At 36.8% G+C, this 16,337-nt stretch overlaps 1 protein-coding gene across 15 annotated transcripts in view; it reads right to left on the bottom strand.

Annotated features, from left to right (window-relative positions):
- LOC129726506 (protein rolling stone-like) overlaps window positions 1–16,337 on the bottom strand; it is a 200,328-nt gene that overhangs the window by 28,834 nt on the left and 155,157 nt on the right. For all 15 annotated transcript variants that reach the window (XM_055683299.1, XM_055683302.1, XM_055683301.1 and 12 more), the window contains 2 exons: window positions 4,448–4,691; window positions 2,805–2,927 (listed from right to left, as the gene is read on the bottom strand). In XM_055683299.1, the coding sequence (XP_055539274.1) occupies window positions 2,805–2,927; window positions 4,448–4,691 (367 nt within the window). The remainder of the gene's footprint in view (window positions 1–2,804; window positions 2,928–4,447; window positions 4,692–16,337) is intronic.

Below are 16,337 nucleotides of genomic sequence, written 5' to 3'. Positions count from 1 at the left end.
GTAATTTTGGACCACATAATTAATTATCTGGCGTCGTACACAGATTACGGAACGCTAAAAATCCAGATTTTAAACCCCCTTCCCCCCTATCTAACGATAAGTAACGTTCTGTATGACTTCCTCCCCTAAAATTACGTAACGCTTAACCCCCAAAAATTTTCGATAACCGTTTCAACTACCTCCCTCCCTCATATGTAAAAATAAGTAACGCAAACTCAGCCCCTCTCCCCTCTCTTCGCGCGTTACGTAATTTGTGTACGACGCTTTATGAAGTTAATTAGGGTGTTGTATCATGATCGGACCAATCAGAAAATGTACCATGATCGGGCCATTTTTTATATGCGAGATTTCTCAAATATTGAATAAAAAACTGTATCAAATATGTACCCTCACCATCAAAAAACTTCTTCTGATTATGTTCAGAAGGTTTCATTTAGATTACTTAAGTATTACTATTATTAGAAAAGTTTTAAAAAATGGTCTATTTCCGAGCACAATTGTAGGTACACTTGGTGAAACGCGAAAGCCTGTTTTGTATCATGATCGGACCAGCTTTGACAGCTTTGAACCATGATCGGACCAGCCTACTTCTGAGACATCACCGTTTTACTTTGCTTATGCTTGATATATCTAATGAAGGATTTCACGTTTAATTGATTGGAACTGAATATAAATGATAAAGCTTATTTTTTATAGAATAAAACCTCTCTGAAACGACGTAAGGTTCGCAAACTAAAGCAAAACCATTTAAAACTTCACTATATATAGTCCACTTTGCTTCAAATGGGGAAAATATAACTCAGTGTCATCCTTATTTAGGAAGCACTTTTTCCCGCGAATTTTCGAACAGTTTACGAGAGAGTGATAAGTTAAAATATACGAAAATTTATATGTGACGTTTTGTGTGGATTTTTCCACGATTGTTTTGAACGGTAAAATGATTTCACGAAGGTGAGAAAGGTTTAAAAATTGATTGATTTGTGATCTAATGATAATATGTATATCAAAGTTATTTTTCAGTAACAAGACTCTCCTTGAGACTAACTACATTTTGAGCCGTGGCCAAGGAAACGTAAGGCCAAAAACTAATTTTTGAATTTCCTTTAGCGATAAGGCTTAAAAGTATCGTCTCTCCGAACAATGTCCTCATACAAAATTTCAACTCAATCGAACTTAAGGAAGTAGTGTCTCAAATTGACCGCTTTGAGTTATTATTGGAAAAACTCGACTTTCTACGACTTAGAAATTTTTGTGCTAGGAAACTCATTTCACTTGTCACACTCTCATTTACACCTCTGTCAATCTCACTTCACGGAGCTAATTTTGTCACTTCACTTTAGATGGAATCGGAAATAGGTCTCAAAAAATTAAGTGAGCGTGAGAGAGAAATATATTTCACCGTGAGGTAAATCTCGTAACAGGTACCATTGGCTGAATATCGCACTTTATGTATAAAAGTTAGTGCATTGCAATATTCGGAAATTTGTAGTACTACTTGGGGACTACAAGTTGGTCATACATCGTTTCTCAAAATTGTTCTGGTGGAGTGAGCTATCGGTAAAACGAAACTGCAACTGAAAAAACCCACAAATTGAATAAGTAAATTTGCCGTATTGATAGCTCAAATATAATTCATAACGTTTTCGCAATAATTTGAAAAATGTTTGAAAATAATTTGAGAATCACGAAAAATTATCCAATTCATCAAGCCCAAACCAAACACCGTGCATGTAAAGTCCAGCACGCGAAGCGGACAATCACTTGAAGTCTCAGAAGCACACTGGTCCGATTATGATACATTGTTTGGTCCGATCATGATTCACCCTGGTCCGATCATGATACAAATTCTATGGTCAGGAAAAACGGTATATTTAAATGAATTTACGTCAGATTTGCTATAAATTGTTATTTTTGTAAACTGGACAGATAGGTTTTTCATATAAATATATATTATTTATGATTACATGTTATATTAATGGTGAAAATGTGACATGAAAAGCGATGTACCTTGAAAATAGTCTAAATTGGTCGGATCATGATACATTACCCTAGTCACAGTTCAGGACAAACCTTTCCATTTGCCTTACCCTAGTTTTGTGAGAACGACTGGATAAATTCGTGATATATATAAATAGTGTTTTGTTTATTTATATTTCTCTATGTATAATGAACAGGCGGCCATGTTTTGAAATCGGAATGTAGTACATAAATAGGCTTTACTTTGTCGTTGGCGTAATCCTATAGACTATCGATAAATTTAATTTAAAATCCCGTTGATCTTGGTCAGTAACAAAGCGGTAAATGGTGAGCTAAGCTCAAGTCAAGCTGAAAACACCGGAGATACAGTGCTTCAAAGTTGCACTCAGTATGGTAAACTTGCTGCACGAGCGGTAAGCTGTCGTGCGGTAACGAATTATATAATGGAATTCAATTTAATTTCGACTGATGCCATGTTTAGGCTATAACCAGAGTTTCTAGCTTGTCAATGTGCGCTTCGTCTGTGTGCTAGCAAATCACTGAACAGCTGCACCATGCAGCGCTTAATGTAGCTTACGGCAAACTTTATGACAACGAGATACAGTTTAGTTCCGGTGAAATTTGAAGCCTCGAACGGCTTGCTGTTGAATCCAATAAACTCAGAATTCTAATTGGCACAAAATCAGTAGCTGGAACGAGGAAATCATACGGAATCAAACCGCCACCGGGTGCGTGTATAGATTGGATAGTTCATACAATGTTTTCCCATGATTGTTGTTAGCGTTATGAGAGGAATACTCATTATACGTGCTGATATACCTACTTACCCGGATCGTAAACAAACGTCCAGTAGACGATGGTGACAATAAACGAGTAGACCGTAGCGATAGTGTAGACAACCCAGTAGACCGCGTGAAGTCGGCTTTCTCTGGCCACATGTATGTTCCATTCTGTGGAAAAAGGAAAATGAGAAAACAGACGGATGGGTTGTGAGTGGAGGATGACCGTAACCGCATAGCCACAATTTATTGTACAATATCCGGCGGTAATGTTCCTAAGAGGGCACATCTTAGCCTTTATTCTGTTATCCGCTGTCGATAATGGGATTCTAGCAGGATGTGCCTGATATTGGATGATGTTGCTATGATCATAATGAAAATGCATATTTTCCCCCTAACAAGGAGCTGTGATTAAAAACATCATATCGAGAAGACTAACATCTCTGAAACGATCCCATACATATGACAAGCACCAGCTCAAACAGAACACTTCATCTATTGAAGGTGGAAATTGTGGTAATTACATCGCTACGAAAACATTGTAAAGATTCTGCCTGCGCGTTCGGATTGCATTCGCATCGCTAGCAAACACATTAGCACGAATCGGCTCTCCCTGTACTCGGAAGACGGCAGATAGAGTTCTCAGTCTTCTTGATATGATGTTTTTGACGTGACGACGTTGAAAGGGGCAGATCTTAGATACTAATAGCTTCCATAGAACTGCACGGAATGTCAAATTTAATGTATCGTTAGACAGCTAATTTGATTTTTTTGAAAGATAATTGTCATCACCATTTCCTTACTAAGCGGTGAAAATTGATAAATCGAAAATCTTCTGTATTTTTTTGCATACAATGAGTTTATTATACGTTGGTCTTGGAACCTTTTTTTGCTATCCTGTGTACTGAAAACTTAATTTATCTCAGCGGTGTAAGTCTCAAAGACAGCGAAAGATATGAAATCACCTTCGCGGTACCAATGCTATGTTAGGAAGAGTTGAAATTGTAAATTTTATGTTAGACTCAAAGTCAAAACAATTCATCAGATTACTCGTATTCCTATGTCAAACCTACGTTTGTGTTCGTTTAATTCTACTTCTAACTTGAAGAATAGTTAAACATTTCTTTTTTGTATTGTACCGTGTTAAATAAATGTTGTGAAAAAAAAACATGAAGAATTAATAATTAATATTTTGATTTGCTGTGATATCTTCTCGCCAATTGAAAAAAAATTAAATGAGCTTTCATGGTGAAAAAAAGTTTAGAAAACAAAACCAGTAAAACTGTTTCCAGGATGTTGATGAACAAAAAATATGATTCTTGTTGAAAAATTTATTTGAGTTAGGTCCGACAGGTCGCTAATTCTTGCAAGAAAGCTGCCGAAATTTTAAGTTTTATTGTAAGCCATTGAAAAAAATAATACTAATAAACATAAATCGAAAATAACTCGTGAACATTTTTAAATATTCTGGAAACAGTTTTTCTATCTTTTTTTTTCATTTTTACTTAATCGTGATATAATAGCATTATATTAAGTAATTCTTTGATCAAAAAATTAGGAACATCATTCTATTGGCGTCGTACAGTGCGACCGGACGACTGGATTAAACTTGGCTTGCAAGCGACTCCGGTGGGCAGCCCGAGTAAAGAAATGTAGATACAATTCCCGCCAGCAACGCGGAAGACACTTACCGAACTCGTTCCGGTCGATCATCAGTCCCTTGGTAACGATGAGTGCCGCCAACCAGGCTTGAAACGCGCAGGCCAGCAGCGCCCAGTGCGTCAGATAGATCCACCATTTGGCGTAGTGGTGCTCCAGCATCGGTTCCGATCGGCCAATGTCGAGCAGCGAGCAAGCCAGCACTGCCAGGAAGAGTATGGCTACGATGAGCCGATACATTAGGTAGCATATTCCGACCTGGGTGTTACTCTGCCACTGTAATGAGATCGAAACAAGGAGTGAGATGAAAATTGTGTAGATATTTGCTCGCTGGTCAGTAAAGCGCGATGGAATTGATGGTGGATGTTGTAGACTGCATGTTTACCTAGTGACACAGGATGTCCTGTTGGCATGGACATGTAGAACAATGGAATGCACAGGTGGTTGATTTATTGATGACCAAGCTGGAATGCCGAAGATGGCGAGTTTGCGGCTTCGTGTATTTGACACAGGTAAAACTGGAACACAATATTGCGACAGCTGGCTGCAGTAAATCGATAGACCCATTTGTTTTACTGTCAGGTACTTATTTATCAGTTTTGAGAATAAATTTGTTGTTATATATGTATTTATTTATTCATTTCTTTGACCTGACTCAATTACCGCGAACTATTGTACAAATAATTATTTTTTTTTACTAGGCACCTTTTATCTACTCGGTCATTCAGGTGCTTACTTTAAATTTTTTACACCAACCAAACGAAAGAAAACACTGTCACTATATTTTTTCTTTTGAGAAATATGCACGTTACAATGTATATGAGTCATCCATACGAAGTGTCCGAACCACTTGGACCCGACCTGCATGAGCTTAACTCAAAGTGTAAAAATATGAAACTTTATTAAATAAAGGATGTACGGAATCAAATTGCATCATTTTTAAATCGCTGTAGCTTTTTACTCATTGGGTATTTTCTATTGAACACTCGAGTGAAATTTTTTCAATGTGTACTATTCACACTGTGTAAGTTGCACTGAGCTGCTAGTGCAATCGTTGCGACAATGGAGCCGAAAGAACGGAAAAGGCTTGAAGAAATTTAACGCACATACCTCGAAAATCCGAATCTTTCTCATCGTGCAATCAGCAGTAGGCAGGGAACGGTTCAATCTACGGTAACTCGCGTTTTAAATCGGTACAACGAGCGTTTGACCATCAATCAGAAAAAAGTGGCCAAAATCGATCTCCGTATAGTGTAAAAGATCACAAGCAGGTAGTTCAAGCTTTTGAGGAATCCAAAGAGTTCAGTTAGAGATGTGGCTAAAAAACTGCATTTGAGTAAAACTTTCGTTAAAGATGCGATAACACATGAAAGATTACACCATACAAGGTTCGAAGGCGCCGAACCGCAGTGAACGGCAGAACAACGTGGCGAAAACACGTGCACGGAAGCTCTACACCCAGATTATCGATGGGGCATGTGTAAAAGCAGACTTCCGGCAGCTTCCGGAGCTCCAGTACTTCACCGCTCATCATAATTTCGAAGTTCCTGAGGACGTTAGAAAGTGGAAGGTGTCAAAGTTTGCCAAAAAGTACATGGATTGGAAAGCAATTTGCTTGCGTGGAAAGCGGAGCACCCCATTCTTGATAACCGTGACGATCAATGGGCAGGTATACTTGAAGGAATGCTTCCAAAAGCGTTTACTTTGACTTCTGAAGTCACACAGTGCTCCTACAACTTTCTGGCGGGATTTAGCCTTGTGTCATTACTCGAAAGATGTTCTGGAATGGTACAAGACTAAGGAAGTCAATTTCGTACCGAAGCATCTCAATCCCCCGAACGCACCTGAACTGCGACCAATTGAGAAGTACTGGGCCGTCATCAACATCCTAAGGTAGTAAAATCTGAGAAGGATATGATGAGAAAATGGATTCCAACACAATAAGCAGTGGGTCCAAACGTTGTACAGGACCTTATGAGCAGTGTTAAGAGTAAAGTTCGTGCATTTGGATATGGGGATGAAATTAAATGAAACGATCAGTGAAAACTAAATAACAGTGAACTAAACAACATGTTTTATTTTACTAGTTGGAAGTTAGAAGGCGATTGGTTGGATGAGGGAAATTTACCAAATCTTTTTTTTTATGCAATTTGATTCCGTACACCCTTTAAACAAAATTCCTATCTTCATTAGGTACCATGGAACGAGGTGAAATTGATCAATTTTTATAACAACTTCCAATTAACTAGCTTCATGTACATTTTTCCCGAAATAGTATAATTTTAAAACAGGTACTGATATGTGCTCCAGTAAACCACTATGGCTATTGGTGAAATTTCTATCGTCTACTTCATGAAATAAATTCGATAAGACTTTGAGGTACTATGAGGTAAATTGGGGTGAAATTGATAATCATTGAAATCCATACATTCTTTTGGCAATGTGCTTTTTTTCGATATGCTAAAGATAAATGATGATTTCTGTATTGAAAAATATCATTTACAGCTAGTTTGGAAACGAAAATAACGATATTTCTGGTTTAAATTTGTTTATTTTGGTTCACGAGCTGCTAGTTGCTAAATTTGCTCTTATTTGATCGTCGTTAGACCGATTTCAATTCGGTTTGTTGCAAAAGCTCACAAACTAGCTCTGAAAATAAAATATTTGTGGTTTCCTGCGGATTCATCAGTATTTTTTTGATGGTATGGAACTATTATTGTTGAAAATTACATTTTTTGAGCTTTTATCAACTTTTACTCACTTCTTTAAATTTAACGAAATTAAACCTTAACTAAGACTACTTTGAGTAAATTCAATACTTTTTTTATTATTTGGAAGCTTGTTTGATCAAATTTGATTGAGTTTTGACTGAGTTAAAAGAATTTTTCGAAAATATGAAAAATTGCACCGGGCATGCAAGGGTAAACTTTAACAGGTATGTGAATCATGCAAAAGTGGTGTTTAAGGACACGTTAACATTGCCTAGTGTGGTAAGAGCAATATCTTTTGATTAGTATTTTTTATCACGAATTTTCAGGTGATCAATCTCACCCCACTGATCAATTTCACCCCATTCCAAGGTACCACTGCAATACTAATAGTACCGCTGCAGTTCGAATAGAAGTGTACCGGTGAAATGTACGAATCAATACGCTGCAATCATAGACGACGAGAGACCTGCGGTTCTTTACTCCACTGTACAGTGGGGAATCGCTGGCCATCGACCCAAAATTGAAAATATGAATTTAATTTCAATTCCATTTTTCTTATAGTTGTATACTATTGAAGTGTCAGAATCCAAATTTTTACAGCATTACGACAAAATTTGAATTTTCTATGATTTTTCAAAGTGTACTGAGTCAGCGTTTTTTAGCGTTTTTTTTTGGAAAAAATGGAATGTTGCGAAACTTGCTGGAGCCTTAAGGGTAACTTGAATCTTGATGACGTCTGAGGAAAAGTTGTATATAAAATAGTGGAGAATAAATCCTCATCATTGGACAATGTATAATCTCATTGTAATACTCAAAAAAATTAGGCGGAATCAATACATTACGCATTTTTTGCATAAAACAGCGTTTAAAGTTTAAACGGCAGGGTTTGGCACTAGTTTTAAAAGATAGCTTGGAAAAAATGCTTTAAAGTGCATCTAGTCCGATCCTGCGCAGAGTTGCGCAGAGTACCCTTCTTTCGAAGAGAAACAACGAGTGTTCGGCACATATCGGACTTTTAAAATGTAAATTTAAGTTGTACACTTCAAACTGTCAACAGAATAACAAATGGCTCGTCTAAGCTTGATAATAACAACGTTTTCAAACATGTTTCAGTATAATTAATCACACTATTTTCATATTTACAAGTTAAATTCATCTATATTCCGATAATTAACGAAGTATCAAAACTTATCATTGTTTATGTTTTAGATCACCAGCACTGAGTACCAAAATCATGTTTTAAGTTTATATCATACCAGTCACATGTAAAAATAATCGTGTAAGCACAAACCATGACATAATACAACGCCTGCTAATTTCTACAGAGCAAATAATGAATTATTATTTTGACGTTAGAAATAGCATTTTGAAAACCCTCCCTGAAGGTATTAAAACTGTATCGAAAATGAACACAAAAATGAAGATGAAGGTAGAAGTGAATAAAAAGAAGAATGCGATAAATAGAAGCAATGTAGTACAGTCACTTTGAAAAAACAAGTCATAAGTAATTTTCAACACGAAGCATATTTTTCAATTGATATTTTTGTATTTTCCTAATAACCGATTAATATTTTATGTTTTTTTATGACATATAAAAGTCTTTTAGGCATTATGCATTTTATTTTCCAAAAGATTTAAACCAACGAAAAATTTTCTTAAAAAACATGAAAATTTCCCTGGCGTCAAAAATATGCATTTTCATGCAAAAATAATATCAAATTCGGACTCAGCATCCCAAAATTACATAAAAACCATGTATTTTCCATGATTTGAAGACATTTTTCTGCTTGACCAGCATTTGTATGGAATCGCCCCACTGCGCACTGGTACTGTTGCTTTTACCGGCCTGTTTTCTTTCAAGACATCAGTTTTTATTAGGTGAGCAGGTTTAGAAATTATTCAACAATGGGGATTGTTTCAAACTTTTCGGAAAACTTTTACCTTCGAAACATCATATAGTCTAAGCTCATGGAAGCAAAAATAAATTGGGACGGGGATACTCTGTCAATTTTTATTTAGATATTGATACAGAACATATCACAGGAAACGGATAGTGTTCATTCACGTCGTCTGTGCTAGGAATTCTTGCATGTAATTGGTTCATTATTCGCGTAAATTTGTCATTGAAACTTTTTATCAATTTTACCGTTTAGTAATGGAATTGGCGTGATAACTATTATATTAGAAAATTGTTCTACATTTTATCTATCCAACAACATATTGGTTATTGTTATTCATCATGTTATTATGCTGTTATTAACGTTTGAAATCTGACGCAACATTTGCTAGTTTCATTTCCAATTTTACAGAATGCATCCCAGTATAGTGAACAAAGACGTAGACCCACGTCAAAAAAAAACCTTTAAGCGCTGTTTTAGACGTCGTACACAAATTACGTAACGCATGGGGGATGGGGGGTTAGGTCTGCGTTACTTATTGTTACATAGGAAGAGGGGGGGGGGGTAGTTGAGATCGTTACGTAACTGTGATGTTTGCTCAAAATTGTAAATTTGGAGGGGGGGACAGGTTGTCCAGCGTTACGTAATTTTAGGGGGGTGGGAGTCATATCGAACGTTACTTATCGTTACATAAGGGAGGGGGAGGGGGTCTGAAATCTAGGTTTTTAGCGTTACGTAATTTGTGTACGACGCCTTATCAACCCGAACAACTGCACCAGCGGCAAAAGAGAAGGCTTTTCTTCATTACAGCAACCAAAAGAAAAGAGTCATGGGGATTACCCGGTAATGCCTCTACATTATCGGCCCGGCCACCTAGAGACGCTACGAAGGTTATATACTGTATATTTGGTAAGACAAGGTCATTGTTACTTATTATGAGCTGTTGAAACCGAACGGCAACATCACTGGGAAACGGTATCGATCTCAATTGATGCGATTAAGCCGAGCGCGAAAAGTGGCCACAACACGAGCAGAGGCACGAAGAAGTGTTTATGTTGTATGACAACGTTCGGCCTCATACTGTCAAAGTCGTTAAAACTTTCAGAGAAGCGTTCAAATGGAATGATCCTAGCTCACTTGCCATCAGCGCGTCTTGAGCTGCCCGACAGATCAGACGTATTTTCGGTTGCTTGTGGACTGGTCTTTGACAGCCTATAGCTTCAAAGTTTGTGTTTTGTCAGTGTGTCTTTTAAAGATTACCTGGAAGTTAACTTACATCAGTCTTTCTCAAGACTACCTATTTCTTTCTTTCTCAATACTTGCAATTTGATATTATTTTTGAACTTTTTTCGTATCACCTGAAATGGCAGGACGAAAAAAGAAACCACGCATCGCTACGGGGAGGAAAAGAGTGGCATCTCTTTCTGAAACTAGCTTATGCAGTGAAAATTTATATGATATTCTGCCTGAGCAAGAAGCCGGCAAAATTGACATGTTCGACAGTAAAACTATTCAAAGTAAAATTTCTGTAAAAAAGGAGAAAGTTCCACCTATTGTGGTAACTATTGCTTCTGAATTTAATATTTTTAAAAGAGAACTTTCTACGTTTCTCTCCGACGTCAAAGTGAATGCCGTTTACTGGCCCAAACATTGAAAGATTGGAATCGTCTTATTCAGTATTTAACTGAAAAGATGTATAATTTTTTTACATATGATACGAAGAGCGCCAAGCTGTTCAAGGTCGTATTGAAAGGTCTCAACAACGATCAAACCGTTGATGAGATCAAAATTACTTTGACAGAATTACTTGGTATAGCCCCTACCCAAATAATTCTGATGCAACAAAAATCACGAGGCAAAAACAGTCAGCGAACTGGAATTTTCCTTGTAAATTATTTAATCCATTTTAACCGCAGTGAGGTTAATAACTTAAATTTTTTTGAAAAAGCACATGCTTTATATAACGTGCATGTAGAATGGGAATTATATCGAAAGTTTGGCGGAGGTGAAAAGCATATCATCCAATGCCGTGTTTGCCAACGTTATGGCCATGGTTCAAAGTTCTGTAACATGGACCAAAAAATGCCTGATTTGTGGAGACTCTTCTCACAAAAAGGACACATGTCCTGTGAAAGAGAGTAAAAATTTTCGCTGTGCGAATTGTAACGGCAACCATATGTCGAATTTTTATCAATGCCCAGCCCGTTTAGCAATTGTTAAGGCAAGGCAAGGTAAACAAACTTCAAAACAAAATTCTCCAAGCGTACCAGTGACGCATAGTTTACCTACTCCTTTGCATACCCGTTTAACTTATGCACAGGTTACAGGTAGTTCGAACATTATACCGCCTAGTGTTGGTAGTTCGAAAATGACCGTTAATATGGGTAAGCAAAACACGCTAGAAAACAATTGTACACCTATTACTCAAGCTAATATTGCTGCCAAAAATATTTTTTCTAATGTCAACTGCCTGGGGCCTATTACGGCAGGTAAACTTTCTTTTTTGCAACAGGCAATGTTCGATCTTATGAACGCCATGTTGCAGGCAAAATCAATGTTTGAAGCCATTCAAATAGGCACAAATTTTACTATTAAAATTGTTTCTGATTTAAAATTTAGCAATGATTTTAAATAAAACAATTAAAATATTAAATTGGAATGCTCGCTCATTGAAGGCCAATGAGAATGAGCTTTTTAATTTTTTAACAGTAAATAATGTGCCTATTGCAATTATTACTGAAACATTTTTGAAACCTAACATAAAATTAAAATATGATCCCAATTACATGGTTCATAGATATGATAGGATTCAGGGTTCCGGCGGTGGAGTTGCAATTGTTATTCATCGCCGAATCAAACATCGTGCTCTTCCCCATCTTGAGACGAAAGTTATTGAAACTTTGGGAATTGAAGTTCAAACTGAACTTGGGATTTTATTTATTACCGCAGCATATTTACCATTTCAATGCACACGCGAGCACAACAATTATTTTTAAGGTGATTTACAAAAACTCACCAGAAATCGATCGAAATTTTTTATAATCGGCGATTTTAACGCCAAACATTGTTCATAGAATAATTCTCAAAGTAATTCCAATGGCAAAATTTTATTCAATGATTGTTTTTCAGGATACTTTTCTATTTTGTCACCGAATAGTCCTACATGCTTTTCTTCTGTAAGAAACCCTTCAACAATTGATTTGATGCTTACAGATCAAAGTCAGGTATGTAGTGATTTGATCACACATGCTGAGTTTGATTCTGACCATCTTCCAATAACTTTTTCTTTATCACATGAATCAGTTTTAAACCCTATGAGCTCTGTTTTTAATTATAACAAGGCTAATTGGGAAAGATACAAAACTCATATTGAGAGAAATGTCTATAACGAGCTTGATTTGCAAAACGAAGTGAATATTAATTCCGCTTTGGAAGCATTCCAAAGGCTCAACTGAAATTTGAGTCCAATTGAAAATGAAGTCACACGTCAATTTGATTTAATTTCTTCCCAGAATTTTTTACCTGCAGAAATAATTGAAACTAACTTGAATGAGATTAAATCAATTATTAAAAATTTCAAAAATATGAAAGCACCTGGTGACGATGGAATCTTTAATATACTAATCAAACATCTCCCTGAGAGCACAATGGAATTTTTAGTGAAAATTTTCAATTGCTGCTTCGAAATTGCATATTTTCTCAAATTATGGAACATTGCAAAAATTACTCCAATTTTAAAACCGGATAAGAACCCAGCTGAAGTTTCAAGTTATCGACCAATCAGTTTGCTTTCTTCAATAAGTAAACTGTTTGAGAGAATTATTCTTAACAGAATGATGTCACACATCAACGAAAATTCAATTTTTGCAAATGAACAGTTTGGATTTCGCTATGGGCATTCCACAACTCATCAATTGCTCAGAGTTACTAATATGATACGAGCTAACAAATCTGAAGGTTATTCCACTGGGGCTGCTCTTTCAGACATAGAAAAAGCATTCGACAGTGTTTGGCATAAAGGTTTGATTGCGAAATTGCAAACTTTTAATTTTTCAATTTTCCTAATCAAAATTTTAAAAAATTATTTTACTGATCGAACTCAGCAGGTTGTCTATCAGAATTCAAAATCTGATAGATTTCCTGTCAGAGCAGGTGTACCTCAAGGTTCAGTCTTGGGTCCAGTCCTGTACAACATATTCACTTCAGATCTTCCTGATTTGCCTCCAGGATGCACAAAGTCATTGTTCTGCGATGTCACAAGCATTTCCGTAAAAGGAAAAAGTCTTCGTGTCTTATGCAGTCGATTGCAGAAAAGTTTAGATATTTTTTCTTCCTACTTGCAAAAGTGGAAAATCTCTCCCAATGCTTCTAAAACTCAAATGATAATTTTTCCGCATAAGCCTAGGGCTTCTTTCCTCAAGCCAAACAATAATCACGTTGTCAAGATGAATGGGGTTATTTTAAGTTGGTCCGACAAGGTTAAGTACTTGGGACTAATTTATGATAAAAAACTTATTTTCAAAGAGCACATTGAGAGTATACAAGCCAAGTGCATCAAATATACGAGATGTTTATATCCTCTCATTAAAAGGAATTCTAAACTTTGTTTAAAGAACAAACTTTTGATTTACAAACAAATTTTTAGACCAGTAATGCTTTATGCTGTACCGATCTGGTCAAGTTGCTGTTCAACAAGGAAGAAAACGCTCCAAAGGATTCAGAATAAAATTCTAAAAATGATTTTGAAGTGTCCTCTTTGGTTTGGTACACTCGAATTACATAGACTTACTGGTGTTGAACCATTAGAAGCTATGTCAAATAAAATTATCAATAATTTTCGACAAAAATCGTTGCAATCCTCAATTGCTACGATAAGCTCTCATTATAGCCAATAAGTTAGCAATTGAGATAGTTGTAAGTTTACTTCCCCTTTTCTGACAAGTAGGTTTAAATCCCTAGGAATGATAAGTCCTAATTTCGAAAGCAAACAAATCCTAACAATTAAAATTACAAATTTCTAACAGTGTTGAGAAGTCACCTTTTGTGATTGGACACACATACTCATTATTTACTACTATTTATCATAAATACTTAAGCTACTAACAAATCCCCCCTCAAAAAAAAAAGCTCACTTGCCATACTTTTCAGATGCTGCCTTGTTCGATTATTACTTGTTCACTTCGATGACACATGGTCTGGCTTATCAACAGTTTTGCTATTATGAAGACATAGAAAAAAGGCTTGATTGGCGGATAGCTTCAAAAGAAAAAAATAGTAACTGTATTCAAGCTCTGCTAGAAAGATGGGACAGAGCTATAGTGAACGATGAGCAATATTTCAAATGATTTATGTATACCAAAAGATCCCGTCGTTTCTGAAAGTTATGCATTAAGGGGTAATATACACCAAAAAATTTTTTTTTGTCATTTTTTTACTGTCTTAAATTATGCTACAACTATTGCAGAATCAAAACCTACATCGTCCAAGTACTGATCTAAACTCAAAATTAGTTTTAATAAATTTTTACCGAACAACTTTTATGCTCCAAAATAACATCTTTTGTTTGTTTTGGCGATGCTCGTTTTTCTTTTTATTTCGAGGCTTTGTAAACTAGCAGAAGTTACCTATGATCGTTATCGTGTTCCAAATTTGAAGTATAGAGGTCCCTGTTTCGACCGTTATATTTTTATTTTATTCTACACCGTCTTTGAACAAGTCATACAGACTGAATAACCTATACATAAATTTTAACTATTCCTAATTCTATTTGAAAAAAACGGTTCTTGACAACATAAAATCGAACATATCACTAATGTCGTTGAATGCACGGAGGCACGCGTCTAGTGAGTTATGATAACCATAACAGGTCCGGTGGTGAGGAATAACTAGCAATGATGTGCTACGGAGTCGTCGGGAGGGTGCATTGAAATGAACTTGTTCAAGTAGGGCAGGACAGTCGATGGTTCCGTTGATTAGGTCGAAGATGAACATTCTCTGTTGATTGAGGCGTCTATTTGACATAGGGCTCTAATTGAATAAGTTGGCATCGATCGGTGTAGGGCGGGAGATTATTTGGATCGTTCCACGGGAGACCGCGCAAAGCAAGTCGTAAGAACTTTTTTTGTATCCGCTCTATTTTGAGAATCTGTGTCATTTGGAACGGGCACCAAACAGGAGAGGCGTACTCCAGAATACTGCGCACTAACGAGCAATACAGAATTTTAAGAGCATAAATATCAGTAAAATTGGAGGTATGACGGCGAATAAATCCCAACACAGAAAATGCTTTTGCGGTGATGATTCCAATGTGTTCGTTAGATTTAAGTTTTGAATCAATTGTGACTCCCAGGTCACAGATGGATTGTACTCGGTCGAGACACTCAGAACCCAGTAAATATCGATTTTCAACTGGATCGTTGCAGCGAGTGAAGGATATAAGTTTGCATTTTTTGCAATTAACACGCATGCCGTTGTTATCGCACCAAATCATCAGAATATTCAGATCTTCTTGCAACGCTCCACAGTCTGCCAAGAATGAGATGACACGGAAGAGTTTCAAATCATCAGCGAAAGATAGTTTTCTTGACGAGATCACTGCATACAGATCATTAACGAATATGTTGAACAATAGGGGCCCGAGCACGCTGCCTTGAGGCACACCGGATGCAATGTGGAAAATGTAAGAGTGGGCAGAGTTAACCAATACGTACGCAAAACGATTTGTTAGGAATGAGAATAACCACTCCATGATCCATTCTGGGAAACCCATCCGCCTCATCTTAGCAATTATAAGAACATGTGGCACAGTGTCGAAGGCCTTCGCAAAGTCTATGTACACAGAGTCAACTTGGCGTTTTGCTTCAACTTCTCTGGATATGGTGGTTACGTAGCACATCAGATTCGTCGTCGTTGATCGGTGTTTCATGAAACCATGCTGAAACTCAGATTAGAATGGCGACAAAACACTGTATAGCACGTTGTGAACCAATTTTTCAAAAACTTTGCTCAGACAGCTAAGTATGGAGATTCCGCGATAGTTAGTTACACAGCTGCGGTTTCCAGACTTATAAACAGGAATAATGTACGCTGATTTCCAATCCGTTGGGAAGACTCGATCTCTTAGCGAGCTATTGAAAATTAGGGCAATTGGTGACGCGAGAGCAACAGCACAGTTTTTCAGTAGTAGTGGGGGTATCTCGTCGACGCCTGGTCCTTTATTGACATCTAAATCTTCCAGAGACTTTCGTACGTCGTTCGTAGAAAATTGGATGGTGGGCAGATTCAGGTCATACACTGGTACGTGAGCGAATGCA

Source organism: Wyeomyia smithii, chromosome 3 (assembly GCF_029784165.1).
Source record: "Wyeomyia smithii strain HCP4-BCI-WySm-NY-G18 chromosome 3, ASM2978416v1, whole genome shotgun sequence".
Lineage (NCBI taxonomy): Eukaryota > Metazoa > Arthropoda > Insecta > Diptera > Culicidae > Wyeomyia > Wyeomyia smithii.
This window is presented reverse-complemented; position numbering and strand designations above follow the sequence as displayed.